This window comes from Hydra vulgaris, chromosome 01, assembly GCF_038396675.1.
Source record: "Hydra vulgaris chromosome 01, alternate assembly HydraT2T_AEP".
In the NCBI taxonomy this organism is placed as follows: domain Eukaryota; kingdom Metazoa; phylum Cnidaria; class Hydrozoa; order Anthoathecata; family Hydridae; genus Hydra; species Hydra vulgaris.
The window spans coordinates 41,357,255-41,372,659 of NC_088920.1; the positions used below are offsets into that span (position 1 = coordinate 41,357,255).

Sequence of the window (15,405 nt, forward strand, 5' to 3'; positions counted from 1 at the left end):
ATTGTTCTTCTCCATAAGCTTTCTTCTTATGGTGTATCTGGCAACATCTTTAGGATTATTGAATCCTTCCTTTCCAATCGTAGTATAAATGTTGTCCTTGATGGACAGCACTCTTCTTCTTATTCTGTAACTTCAGGGGTTCCTCAAGTTTCTATCCTTGGCCCTATACTCTTTCTAATTTACATTAACGATCTTCCAGATATTCTCACATCTAAGGTGGCATTGTTTGCTGATGATACTACCATTAATTCTTGTCGTGATAAGAAACCAACACCCTCTGATTGCTTGGAGGGGGCATTTGAGCTTGAAAAGGATCTCACTTTTGCTACAGCATGGGGCTCACAGTAGCTGGTGAACTTCAATACAGATAAAACTCAATTTTTTTCAGCCAATCGTTATCGCAATAATTTAGATCTTCCTATATTTATGAACGGTAACATGACATGAGCAATCAGCTGACAGGTGACAGTACACAGGCAGAATTTCGTTGACAAGTGCCATTTTGCAGCGGACAAAACAAGTGCAACTTTTTTGGTTTGTTTCATTTTCTTAAGTCTGGTCCGTGTCAACGTCACGGAAGTTTTTTAATAATTAAAGGAAGTATCCAGAAGTTTCCAGAAGCATGCAGAAGCTTCCAGAAGTTTCCAGAAGAAGCATCTGGAAGCATTCAGTAGCATCCAGAAGTATCCAGAAACATTCAGAAGCATCCAGACCCATCCAGAAGCTTCCAGAAGCATCGAAAAGAAGCATCTAGAATCTTCCAGAACAGGTTCACACAGGTTCATTTTACTATATAAGAGACATGTAAATCGACATGTAATTCAGTCAGTATATGCAAGTCAATCAGTCAGTATTATCAAGACAGTTTATCGAAGTGAGTTTTATAGAAGTGTTTTATCGAAGAACATCAATACAAGAAGTGAAATACAACAAGTGTTTCATTACATCAATACAGTCCACATCCAACCAAGACGTTGTGTTCCAACGTCTTGGTTGGATGTGGACTGTATTGATTTTTTTATTGTATCATCACAATTATTGTATCATCACAAGGTAAATGTAACACGGTAAGCCTTGAGAAGCGTGATTATTTATTTTTATTATTTTTATGACTTCAAGTGCAAAAATGGCTCCCGACAGTCTTGGATTGGAACTAAGAAAGAAAATTATTGGCGATTACGTAAGTGGAATGTCACAAAAAAGTATTTGTGATAAATATCGCGTGAAAAAATGGACCGTATCAAGACTATGTTCCAAATATCGTTCTACGGGGAAGTTGGCAGCAGATAACAAAGGTGGAAGACCGCGTTCCACCACTTTTAGAGAGGATTCTATGGTCGTCAGATCCGTCAAGAAAGATCCCTGGATATCATCAGTCGAGATACAAAAGCAATTAGAGCTGCCTGTATCTGACCGAACAATCAAACGACGTGCTGTTGAAGCCGGATTGTTTTCTCGACGCCCTGCAAAGAAACTGCTGATTTCACTAAAAAACCAGAAGAAAAGACTCCTGTTTGCTACATCTCATATTGACTGGAATGTGCAGAAATGGCGAACTGTCCTTTTCAGTGATGAATCGAAGTTCAACACTATTGGGAGCGATGGCATTTGTGTACATCGACCGGCCGGAAAACGCCTCGATTTACGTTATTGCCATAAGACTGTGAAGCATGGTGGAGGTAATGTAATGGTCTGGGGGTGTTTTTCTGCTAACGGTCTAGGTCCAATACATCGAAACAATGGAATAATGGACCGTTTCATGTATAAAAATATCCTGAAAGATGTTATGTTACCTCATGCTGAATAGAATATGCCAATAAAATGGGTTTTTCAGCAAGACAACGATCCGAAACACACTGCAAAAGTAGTCAAGCAGTGGTTTCAAGACAACCACCTATCAGTGATGGATTGGCCGCCTCAATCTCCGGATCTCAACCCTATCGAGAACCTGTGGGAGATCGTTAACCGCAGAATTAATCATGAAGGTGTTCGTAATAAGGATCAACTGTTTAAACAAATCCAAAAGGCCTGGGCAGCGATTCCACAAAGTTTCATTAATCACCTGATCGAATCTATGCAAGGCTGTGATCGACAACAAAGGATTCGCCACAAAATATTGATAGCGAAATACAGCTTGGTCAACATTTTGTCGAGTTGCACTTGTTTTGTCCAGAAGGAAATCAACCTTTTTTAATACTTTTGAATAATTTATTAATTTTCGTGTACAAATAATGAACTTTGTGATGAATAAAACTTTGAAGAACTTTGATGAAGAACTTTGTCTCTAAACAGTTACATAGTTATTTCTCTAAATTGAAAAAATGCAGCACTTTTATATAAAGAAACTAAATTAGCATTATTTGGTTGCACTTGTTTTGTCCAATACTGTATATATATGTATATATATTATATATATATTAAATATATATATATATATTATATATACATATATTATATATGCATATATTATATATACATATATTATATATATATATATATATATATATTATATATATATATATATATATATATATATATATATATATATATATATATATATATATATATATATATATATATATATATATATATATGTATAAATTAGCTTACTAATGATTCTACTGAAAGAGAAACTGACAGTAGAATCTCAAGTTAGATAGGTGTTTTTTTATAAATTTATTACTGCTCTGTTTTTTAAGATTATTGAGCACTCTTTTTGTAAAACACACTAACATTTTTAACATATACTGAAATGCCAGGGTACTCAGTACATAAGTTGATTTACTAAATTGGAAACACATGCAGAGAGTTTCTAGATAGTATTTCTGAAAAAACCGTTTGTAATTAGATATATATAAAAAATGTAACCAAATGTATATCTATATCTATATCTACATCTATATATATATATATATATATATATATATATATATATATATATATATATATATATATATATATATATATATATATATATATATATATATATATATAAACTTTCAATTTAAAAAAAAAAAATCCAAATTTTAACCTGAGCAGCCCTCTCTGCTTGCAATGCAGCTTCTTGAGATCCAAGTTTAACTCGAAGTCGAGCCTCTTCTTCTCTTCTTACTTTTTCAGCTTCTTTTTTAATCATTAACTTGAAAAAACACCATTATATTTTATTATTTAAATTGTAAACAATTACTCTGTACAACTCTACATAAAAATTTCTTTAATATCTAACAGGATATATATAAAAAATGACAAACTTTGAACCTACTTCATATTGTAACCTCAAACGAGTTTTTTTTGCAAGGAGCATTCTGAATCCAGATTGAATTGTAATAACAGCACCTAGTTTGATCTTGTATTCTCTACGTGCTAAATAACCACGACATAAAGATTGAAATTCAATTATTTTTAATCGAGTTGCTTTATATGATGCCGCTATTTTTTTACTTTTAACCATTGCTTGTAATCTCTCAAATCCATAACACATCTAAATTATATTGTTATTGGAACAAAAGTAATTTTAAAGATAAAAGAATATAAGAAAAAAATGAATAAATAAAAACATTTATATTTAAAAAAATAAAAAACAATTATAATAACAATAAAAAAACACCTTGCGATATCTAATTTTTCCTAATAAAGCTCTCCAATGCTTCTGGATAACAACACAGCTGCTGCGAAGCTTTAAATATTTTTTTCTTTGTACAGTTCCACGGAAAGTTTTTTGAATTAGTGTAACGCTTGCTGTTATTACATACTCACGCTTCAACTCCAATTCTTGGTCTTGTAAATCCTTAAATTAAAGCAATGGCATAATAAATGATAAACAAGTTTTTTCTGTTTTATCTTAAACAATCAGACACTTATCAAGCTTTTAAAAAAACTTTTATACATTTAATAGAAACTAAAAGCCTTAAAAGAGAATAAAAGATAAATTTCAATAAGAAAATAAAGAATAAATTAAAAAAAAAAAAATTTTTTTGAATGTTTTTTCATGATTTTTTTAAACATACTGTATTTATCTCAAGGGGCCATTAGAGTTAAAGAGACTATTATTTTGACTTTTTGATTTTTGTTGAAACCAACCTCAACTTTATAACTCCGAAACCTAATCTTTAGCACACTAAAACCTAATCTTTAGCACACTAAAACCTAATCTTTAGCACACTAAAAACTAATCTTTAGCACACTAAATTATAATTTTTAACAGACAAAAACTTAATTTTTAGCATACTAAAACATAATTTTTAACAGACTAAAACCTAATCTTTAGCACACTAAAACCTAATCTTTAGCACACTAAAACATAATTTTTAACAGACAAAAACCTAATCTTTAGCATACTAAAACATAATTTACTCAAATCCTTGTGTATATATGCTATTTATTTATCGTGAATATATGTTATTTAAACATACAAAATAAATATATATATGAACCTTTAAGAATACTTTTGTGCGACCTAATTGCCAATCTCCAGAAAGAGCGTTAGCAGCAATAACACGTGAAGCTTCCTTGAGATTATTTTGTAAAGTTCTAATATTTCTTACAAGCATGTAATATCGATTTACAAATGCTTCAAAAGTATGGCGAATTGGATAACCAGCACGTCTTATCCTTAAACAAAAATACATTCAAATAATTAGTTACGGTTACAAAACAATATATTTTGAAAAAATTGAAATAGATTTAAAAAAAAAAAAGAAAAAATTAAAGCACAAAACAATCAGAATACAATTAACTAATAGAAACCTTCATATCTACTATAGAAATGATTAATTATGAAAAATTTTACTTTTTGGCTTGTCCCAAAACTTAACTTTTAAATAAGGGATCATCCCTAAATTACACAACGCTAAATTTCATTAATGAACAAAACAAAAAATTTTCCCTCACTAAGTCGTATGTTAAATAAAAAATCAAAATAGCTCATTAAGTTTAATGAAAATCACCACCTAAAAGAACTGAAGATCTCCTTCTTTTTTAAAAATAAATTTAGCGTTGTGTAATATATGGACGATCCCTTAGCGTTTTATAGTCTATAGTTTTTAATGGTCTAAGATCTTAGTTCTGCTATTACATTACATTTTGTTTTTGTGCACATATAGCCTTTTTACATCTTTTGCATGCTTTTTGTTCTTTTGTGTTAAACTATCTTTGTTTGAACTCATTCTTATATAGGCAATGTTTTCTTTTAATATATAGTATGTGGTTGGAATGTTAATTCCAACCACATACTATATATGTATATCATCAATATCTAGAGTACATAGATAAAATTCTTTGCAAACATGTATAAGTTCATCAGAAACAATAAAGTAATATGAACAACTATGTTTTTTCAATTCTGAAGTTTCAGCAAAATGAAACCTTTTTTTGTTCTCTACTATTGTAGTTTGGGAGTAAAAAAGTTGCTTTTCTTGATCATTTAAAATCCAGTGTTGTTTGTGCAAAGTTTCTTAATCAGCAATGCTAGTTTTTAATTTACATTTAAAACAAAATGAGTGTGGTCTCTCTTAAAACCTTTTACAAATTATTTAAAGAAAACATTTTAGTGAAGGTTGCTTAGCAGACTTGAATTAACAGTAAAAAAGCATATGTGCAAAATCCAAAGTAAAAGTGAACTCACTTAATAATAACTTCATGAAGATATGAAGACATCAAACACATGCACCACCAGCTTTTCTAATTTTAACCTCTCTTTTTAGAATTTTAAAAGAAATTTTAAATCAAATTTTTTTTTTAGGTGCCCCAAGAAGTCCTAACGGTCTTGTCACAGAGCACCACGGAAGTGCATAGACGTTTGTAACTTTGCAGCGTTACAAACGTCTCTAAAGTGTAAACGTCTCTAGCATATGTTGAGTTTGCAGGCAGTATATGGAACAATAGGGTATAATAAATTTATAAAAACGAGAAAACTTTTAAATTTTATTTTAAAAATTAGAAATCTTATTAGCTATATTAATATTTTTTTGCTATAAATATTGCTATAATCATTATAGATATATACTATTATAAAATTTTTGCTATAAATGTTGCTATAAATACAGCAAGATTGAGAAATTTCAATCTTGCTGTATTTGTCTTTAATCCCCCAAAATGACACTAATTTGATAAATCACTAAAATGATAATTTGAATTTTATATAATATGCATTCCTAATAATTCTTTATGTAAAATTACGCCTGTTCTGCAAATTAGTTAAAGAAAAATGAGCGCAACAGTAATTCAAAATAAATAAAGTTTATTTTTATCGCTTATTAAAATCAATCTATTGAGCAGCTGAATTCACTTTAACTTTATGACATAGACAGAAGCATACGCCAATCCAAGGTTCAGGTAAGATGTATATTTATAACATAGCAGGCATAGACAGAAGTATATATCAATTCAGGGTTTGGGTAATATATTTGTAACTAAAAAATTATATGGTGGGAAAAATACTGAAAATAATTTTTTTTTCAGTATTTTTCTTCATATTTATTTTTTTCTGAAAATTAAGATCAACTAAGTTCAGATCAATATAAGTTCTGTATAAGTCTGCAATGTACTTAAATATTTTACACACTAAGAGTTTTGAAATACACTTTTATCCAAACACTTTTTTCAGAAAAGTTTTTTTTCAAACACTTTTTTCAGAAAGGTTTTTTTTCAAACACTTTTTCGCAAAAGTTTTTTTCAAACACTTTTTTCAGAAAAAAAATTTTTTCAAACACTTTTTTCAGAAAAGTAAAGAAGAAAAAAGAAGAGAAAAAATTTTTATTAGATACATTCATATTTAGATATTAACTTCTAAAACCTAATTTTAGTCTTAATATTTGCGGAAACTTCACTGTTTTTAATATAAATATTTATACTACATAAAAAAACTATATAAATGTGTTATAAAATAAAACAGCTTTTGATGAATTTTAAAAAATTTTACCGAATCGTCTCCATCATTCCTGAGTATCTTAACTGTCTGACGCATAACTCTCTATCAAACATCTAAAAATTTGATTAAAAAAATAAAAAGTTGGAAACTTATTCAATACTAATTATAAAAAAGACAAACAGAAAAGATGAAAAAATCCATAACAAACCAATGGTTTTTTAAAGTCGTTTGGTTTTATGCATCGCACAAAAAATGGGTGACATTGATTTAGAGTCAACATTAATAAGTCTAGTGACTTCTTAAATTGATTTCCTAGAGTTGGTGATCGTTTTCGTGTTTCTTCACCCTACACATAAAAATTTAAAAACACAACAAAAATTTAAAAAGATAAAAATTTATTCAAAAAATTTTATTAAATTAATTGATATAAAAATTTTAAAAAAAGATTAAACTATTAATGAAAGTCAAAAATCGGTCAAAAGAGTATTTAGTAAGCCTTAGATTTAATATGATGCTATAGATCTAATATTGTAAATATTATAATAATTGAGTATTATAGAACTATTATTGCCATTATTATACAATTGCAACAAGAAAACCAAAACTCAATAAAATGAAACATACCATTTTCAGTTCTTTATCAAACAGATGAAGCAAAAATTTGGAGCCACTTTCAGCTATTACCTGGTTTAAGTCAGCACTAAAGGTGTCTCGATTTTTTTCAAGGATGCCTAAATTTAAATCTCTTTTCATTCAACTTATAAAAAAAATTTCTCTAAATCAAAAATAGGTTTTTATAAAATTATAAAAAATCTTAATTTATCAGAAAATGCTTAACATATTTATATTGCAGAAGTAACAGATCACAAACAGGGAGCCAAAACAATATAAATAAAAAATAGTATTTGAAAAAATACTATTTTTTCTTGTTTCAAATTTATGTAATTTGCAAAAAAACAATTTAAAAGAAAAGGTTTATTTATTATTTTGCTAAAAACTAATTAATAAACTTTTAAATAGCAAAATACACAAATTTTATAATACCTATTAATAATGAAATACCAAAAAATAATAAAAAAGTTGATAATTTAAAAAAAGTAGAAAGATGTATTCATATCGATATGCCATTTTGACCGAAACATTTTTTCTTGATCAACCATCAACACTTACTCTAATAAAATTTTTATCTAAAACTCTAATAGAATAGTTTAAATAAAAATGGCTGAACATCAGCTATTTTGATAGAATTTTGATTCAATAAAAATTAATTATGAATTTTTAATATTTTTCAAACAATTAACAAAATTGAAATTTTTTTCTACGTTTTTTACAACCTGATTCATAAACTTTATAACTTATTATGTTACTTAGGTCACTAAAATCTTAGTTCACTTCACTTCACCTTCACTGACCCAACTAGCATTAGCTGACTTGTGATTAACGTCTCAAATAACCTACCATCTTAAAACAGCGCAGCCCACTTGGTAACTGTACTATAATTTGGTGCTTGGTTACCATGAACTTATACTAATATAATGGTTATGGATTGTGCTGAAACTCTGAGTAGAGCTTTTTAATATATACTTGATATTCAATTTTCCCATTTAAAATTTTTTCTTTTAAATGTATTAATTAAAATCTAAATAACTTAAATTTAAAAAAATTTCAACAAGTACTTAAAATGTACAAAATTAAATACAGTTTAAGGTGATATAATATTTAATCATCTCCTGTCTTATTGTAACTTTATAGATAAAGTTCTAAGAATATTCCAAGGAACCTAATATATAAACTATCCACAAAAAAAAAAAAAAAATTGTAAACAAACTAGTATACATAAACTTTTTTTTTCTTTTAATTCCTCAAATAATTTTTTGCAATTAAAAAAATCACTACACATTACCCACAGAACATGAAGAAATCTAATAAATTTATTAATTCAATAAATTGCTCCGTTTAAATGTTTTTTATGTATATTTATACAACAGTCTTCATAACAAGGAACAAACCTTTAGCATTGTAAAATACTGAGCCAGCAAAATGAACAATTCCAAACATCCTAGCAGCACTTGACTTGTGAACAAGAAATGAAGGATGCTTATTGTGATTTTGGATTAACTTATTTAACATTGTTTCATCTGTACTCTAAAAAAAGTTGTGAAAATTTCTATATCTTAACTAGAAAAGTATACCCTTGAAAGCAGCATTACAAATGAATATTTTTTTACATTACAAAATTTTTTCATTAATAAAGTTTAAAACAAATAAAAGCTAAAAGAAAATATACATAAAATATTAAATATCAAAAACATTACAAAATTTTAATATATTTTGTAATAAAATATATTAAAAATATGCTTTTCATATTAAGATATATTCAAAACGTGTTTTGTATTTAGATGTATTTAAAAGGTTTTGTATTACATAAATAACATGATAGAAGTAAATAGTTTAATGTTTGTTTACTAGTTAATTAATTTTTATAGACTCCGTTTTATGCTTATTTACATTTTATATTTGTATAACCTTGCAAGTTTATTGTATAACATATTTAGAAAAAAATGATTGGTTAAAATGCAAAGCACCCATGTTGTTGTTAAGGCTGTTACCAAGAAAGAGCTTAGAAATAACAATTATCAAGAAAATTCTGTTAATCAATTTAATTTTATCATTTTAATAATTCACTTTTTTTAGATTAACAATTTTTATGATTGACCTTTTATTTTTATTAATTACATAAAAATAAAGCAAATTTTTTAGTTATCATCTATTTCATTTTGTTTCAAGGAAAATTTATTTATTGCAAAAATTGTGCCAACTCTAAAGTTTTTGGACCTGCCTTAGTTGCTTAGCAACTAATGCAGGTCCCACTGCATTTACAATTGTTGGGACCTTGTCTAAAAGTGAAAGGACATCATTAGAAGAATCAGCTCAAATACCACAACAGTATTCCATATAAGGACAAATGAGAGATTTATAGAGATAAAAAATGGAATTAGAATGGATTAAGAAAACGCAGAGTTCAATAAAGAAAGGCAACCTTAGCAGTTACTAACTTTGCAATAAATTGGATTGGATGGTTTCCATGAAAAATAATATTTCCAATTAATTGCAATAATCCAAGAGAGCATAAAGCAGTGAAGTAAAACTGTGAAGTAAAAGTGCTTTGATAAATGCAATGATAAAAGTTAGTAAACAATAAAAGTTTTTTATTAGGATCAACATTATTGCAGTTAGCATTAAACAATTGAGTTTTGAGTTAAAATTCATCAGCCACTGCAAGCCACAAAAGAGTAAATACAATCAAAATTAGCAACAACGGTTGCCTGTATTATAAAAATATAATAAAAATTTGTTAGCAGCATATAGCATATAGTTAAGTATAAAAAAATAAATTTCAAAACGAAAATCCTGTGAAAACACTGCTATTGTTATATTATTTAAAAATACCTTTGGAAATGTGCATTCCTCGTCAATAAGAGCAAGAACATTCATAGGTTTCTGAGCTAGCATGTCTAATGTCTCTTGATTATCTGTGAACTGAATATGATGCCATTTTATGGCTTCATTATCATATTCAAGCTTTAAAAAAATTTGAAAACAAAACATCAATTAATAATAGCAATAAAAAAATATTTACATTTATTTTATTAAAAATAAAAAATTTAATTTGATAACCTTAGAGATTTTTTTTATAAATTCTACAAAATATAGTGATAAGAAAACTAATAACAAAAAAATCAGGCAAAAATATAATTATGAAATATTAAATAGGATTTAATACTACCTGTTCTAGCTTAAATATATGTTGAACAAAAAACTGCTGAAGATTTTCATTGCAAAAATTAATACAAAGCTGTTCAAAACTAAATACATCAAACAATAAATAAAAATATTTTAGAGTGTTTATGCAATATGCATATATAAACATTCTTTACTACTTAGCCATTCAGAAAATTTTGATTTGTTAAAGAAAAACTTCTAAATATTATTAAAGATTCAAGACACTTAGCCCATTATAAAAAAAATTAATAAAAATTTTTAAAAATAAATAAAAATTAAATAACAATAGATAAATGATTATAAATGGAAAAATTAAAAAAAAATTATTAAATATATGTTATTAAAAAAAACAATAGAACCTATTTGATAAACTTATACCCTGACAAAAGCATACAATCAAAGAAAATTTCTATTCTTTTAAGAAATTTTTTTCTGAATAAAAGGGAATCATGATTCCCAGAAGTTCTAACATTTAGAATTTCTTAATCTAAGCTTTTTTTTAGTAAAACTAAATATAAATGCAAATTTTTAGAATTGTATATGTATATATAAATGCAAATTTTTAGATGCATATACAGTAGCGTGCAAAAGTAACCGGACAAGAGCATAACTTGAGATAACTTTTGAATGAAAAGTCAAATTTCTTTCAAATTTTCACTGAAATTTCAAAAAACTGATTACAAATCTAAAAACAAATGAATTTTCACTAAATTTAAGCAATTTAATCTTAAAAGTTCATTTAATTAAAATATGCGCGTGCAAAAGTATCCGGACAAAAAAAAAAACTCGAATAAGATTTTTTTTTTTAACATTTTTTAAATTGAAAATGCTTTATTTTAAAGTATTGCTTTACTACCTTGTCGGGAAGCCCTTAGCATTAATTACTGCTTGACAGTGACAAGGCATTGAGTCCACAAGCTTCATAATCACAGTAATTTTGACTTTTCCCATTCTTTTTTCAGAGTATTCAATAAATCATGTTTACTTGTTTGTTTTCGACCTGAAATTTGCCAATCAATGAGCTTACATAGACATTCAATAGAATTAAGATCAGGACTTTGCTGAGGCTATTCGATTAATCGAATTTCATTGATTTTGAAAAAGTTTTTCACAGTTGAAGTGTGCTTTGGGTCATTGTCCGTCTAAAACATCCTTCCTTGAGGCATTTTGCCTTTAGCATATGGTAGCATAACCTTCTTAACTATATTTTCGTCCATTATGCAATCAATCTAATGGATAGGACCGATACAATCTCTATTCAAGTTAGCCTAGTTCATAACATTTCGACTTCTGTACTTTACTGTTGGAAGCTGGTATTTAAGATCGTTTTTATGGCCTTTTGGTCAGCAGACATATCTAATATTATCAGATCCAAATAACATAAACTTAAATTCATCACTAAAAAGTACTTTCAATCACTGTTTTCTTGCCCAAATCAAATGTTCATTAGCAAATCTTAAGCGTGCTTTTCGATTCTTTATATAAATAAAAAGTTTCTTTGTAGGACGTCTTCCAAGTAGATTTGCAGACCAACTCAAAAGACGTTTTTTGTAGGATGTCTTCCAAGTAGATTTGCAGACCAGACTCAAAAGATGTTTGATTGCATCAACACCACATTTTTCATTATAAAGTTCTTTAATTTCAGCATTTACCAAGACAGCATTTTGCGTGGAACATTTTTCAGGGCTCAAGGATAGATATTTCAGCAGGATAATGACTCAAAAGACACTTTAACCCTTATAAAAGACTTTTTCAAAAACAAAAAAATTCAATTAATGGAATTAACATAGTAAAGTCCTGACCTTAATTCTATTGAACATCTATGGAAACACATAGATTGACGAATTTCAGGTTGAAAATCAGCAAGTAAACTTGATTTATTGAATATTCTGAAACAAGTATGGCGAAAAATCAAAATTACTGTGATTAAGAAGCTGGTGGACTCAATTCCTTGTCACTTTCAAGCAGTAATTAATGCTAAGGGCTTCCCGACAAGGTAGTAAAGCAATACTTTGAAATAAAGCATTTTCAATTTAAAAAATGTTTAAAAAAATCTTATTCAAGTTTTTTTTTTTGTCCGGATACTTTTGCATGCGCATATTTTAATTAAATGAACTTTTAAGATTAAATTGCTTAGATTTAGTAAAAATTCATTTGTTTTTAGATTTGTAATCAATTTTTTGAAATTTCAGTGAAAATTTGAAAGAAATTGGACTTTTCATTCAAAAGTTATCTCAAGTTATGCTTTTGTCCAGTTACTTTTGCACACTACTGTATATATATATATATATATATATATATATATATATATATATATATATATATATATATATATATATATATATATATATATATATAAATTAGGATTAACCAATCAAAAAATAATTTAAAGACCTGTTATTATCAAAACTTTCAAATCCAAATATATCCAAAACACCAATTGAAAGTCGCTTTTGATTGCCCTTAATATGAAATATTCTTTAATTAATACAGGTTTTAATTAAACATATCCATTTAAAGATATTCTTCAATATTACAAAGAAGAGTATGTAATGTAAGATGGTTGTGTTGATAATATTTGCAAAATTAAAAACATTTTTATATTCACCGAAGGAGTGTAGACTGCTTGGTTAATTTTTCCTACAATCCAAATAAATATTCTGCCGTAAATTCCTTTTGCAAAAGCATCTCGCACATCAGAAGCATGATCAGCTTGAATTGGAGATATTATTACTTCTCCTTTTGCAAATGTTGATTTATTAGTTAAAACTTTCTTTAACTTTAATGGAGGAACCTAAAAATGATTTATAAATGCTAAAGTTTTATTGTTATTAAAAAAATTTTCAAAACCTTTATAATAAATAATATAACTATATACTATTATATAATATTTCAAATAAACAATTATCAAATATAATTATAACAATACTATTATACTTTTATAAATGTGATAATCATATATTACAATAGCTAACATGTCCCTTCATGCATGAGAAAAGTGAGAAAATGTTGCCAAAGTCATAAAGTAGTGCATCCAATATAGGTAGTGCAGATACTGGAATACCGGTATTACTGGCCTTTTTTAAATACCAAAATATTGGTATTGGGTTGGCTCAATATCACTATTAAAAATATATCTGCAGGGCTTGTGACAAAGCAGGTGTATTTGCTCTCTTCACCTGAAAACACACCCATAAATGGAATATTTAAAACTTCCAGGCAAATAATAAGTTGTTTAATTGCTTTTTAATAAAAAATTGATAAAAATTTTTAAGTTAAAGATAAATTTTGTTAGTTTAAAATTAAAATTATGTATTCCTTCTCCTTCTATTAACAACAGTTTGTTAATAAAAATTCTGTAATCCTTCTATTAACAAATCACTGATTTAAAATATTAGCATAACTGGACTTTAATGTAGAACATTTGTTTAAGTTTTGTACTAACAAAATGAATAAAAAGTTTGTCATTACAGCTGATTTCTATAATGAAATGTTTACTGTTTTATCAAGCACATGTGGAAATGCAATGTGAGTAAAAAATTACAATAAGAAAAATAAAAATTTTGGAATTTTTAATTTTGTAAAAACATCAAGATAATAGATTATAAAGCGCTATTTATGGTGTAACTTGCCAGTGGTACTCAACGTAAATTTGTAGCATTAACAGCAATTATAATGACGTTTACTAAAAAAAAATTATAATGCATTTTGAATTAAAAACTAATAATCAATATATTATGCCTAATGGACAGAATTACTTTAATATCCAAAAACACTTAAAATGTATAATAGTATTCAAAGAGTTTAGCACCGGCATATGAGTTCAGGAAAATATTGTGTGGTTTTATTTTCTGCATGATAAAGAAAATCAACTTGCAAAGTGTAAGAAATGCAATAAAGAGATAATATCAAATGGAGGCAGTACCAGTGGATTGCATGACTTGCTAAAGAGAATATTGTCCCAAGGCATCATCATCAGTTTAGCTTTGATTGGTACCATTTTCATTGCTACCATTTTTAACGGTCAATAAACCCAAACCTCTGATCATCGAATTCTTACAAAATCAATCTAACAATTTGTTGCTTGCAATTAGTTACATTGCAGGGACCACCCTTGACGAACTGCCTTTTAGCATATTTGTCATGCCAGCAGAACTGAGAACATGCCTAGAAGCTTGTGAAATTGTTGTTGCAAAATCAGCGGCAATTTGCAATATGTTAGTCAATTACGCAAACACAATCAGAGAAACTATAATATCTAATTTCAATAATCTTGGATTGCAAGAGATGCAATTCAGTATGACATTTGAGGAGTGCACATCAATTGAAAATTGTAGATATTTAAATCTAAACATTCACAACGAGGACAAATTTTGGAACCTTAGATTAGCTAGAGTGGTTGGTTCACTGCCTGCTAAAAAATGCATTGCTTTAGTTCAAAAAGTGTTGACATTTATGTTTATTACTACTGATAGTTTATGTTGAACTAAGATGACTTTATGTGTATTACTACTGATGGAGCTTCCATAATGCAGAAAGTGCAACGTATAAGTAATTGTGATATCAGATAACAGTTGAGCATTGTGCATGGCATTCAACTGGGTGTTCAAGATGTTTTGAATAAAAAATCCTCAACTTCTGCACACAAAAAAAAAAAAAAAAAGATTGTAATCTGCAATTATAACAATAGCAGTGAAAGTGAAAAAAATAGTAGCAGTGACAATAATACAAACAAAACCAATTATAATGAAGAA

At 27.4% G+C, this 15,405-nt stretch overlaps 1 protein-coding gene across 2 annotated transcripts in view; it reads right to left on the bottom strand.

The window, feature by feature from the left end:
• Positions 1 to 15,405, bottom strand: part of LOC100198195 (myosin-VIIa) — a 110,130-nt gene that overhangs the window by 44,964 nt on the left and 49,761 nt on the right. For both annotated transcript variants that reach the window (XM_065788179.1, XM_065788178.1), the window contains 12 exons: positions 13,260 to 13,445; positions 13,046 to 13,113; positions 10,656 to 10,734; positions 10,319 to 10,450; positions 8,878 to 9,013; positions 7,493 to 7,599; positions 7,077 to 7,214; positions 6,920 to 6,981; positions 4,434 to 4,611; positions 3,608 to 3,787; positions 3,263 to 3,481; positions 3,032 to 3,139 (listed from right to left, as the gene is read on the bottom strand). In XM_065788179.1, coding sequence (XP_065644251.1) covers positions 3,032 to 3,139; positions 3,263 to 3,481; positions 3,608 to 3,787; positions 4,434 to 4,611; positions 6,920 to 6,981; positions 7,077 to 7,214; positions 7,493 to 7,599; positions 8,878 to 9,013; positions 10,319 to 10,450; positions 10,656 to 10,734; positions 13,046 to 13,113; positions 13,260 to 13,445 — 1,593 coding nt within the window. The remainder of the gene's footprint in view (positions 1 to 3,031; positions 3,140 to 3,262; positions 3,482 to 3,607; positions 3,788 to 4,433; positions 4,612 to 6,919; positions 6,982 to 7,076; positions 7,215 to 7,492; positions 7,600 to 8,877; positions 9,014 to 10,318; positions 10,451 to 10,655; positions 10,735 to 13,045; positions 13,114 to 13,259; positions 13,446 to 15,405) is intronic.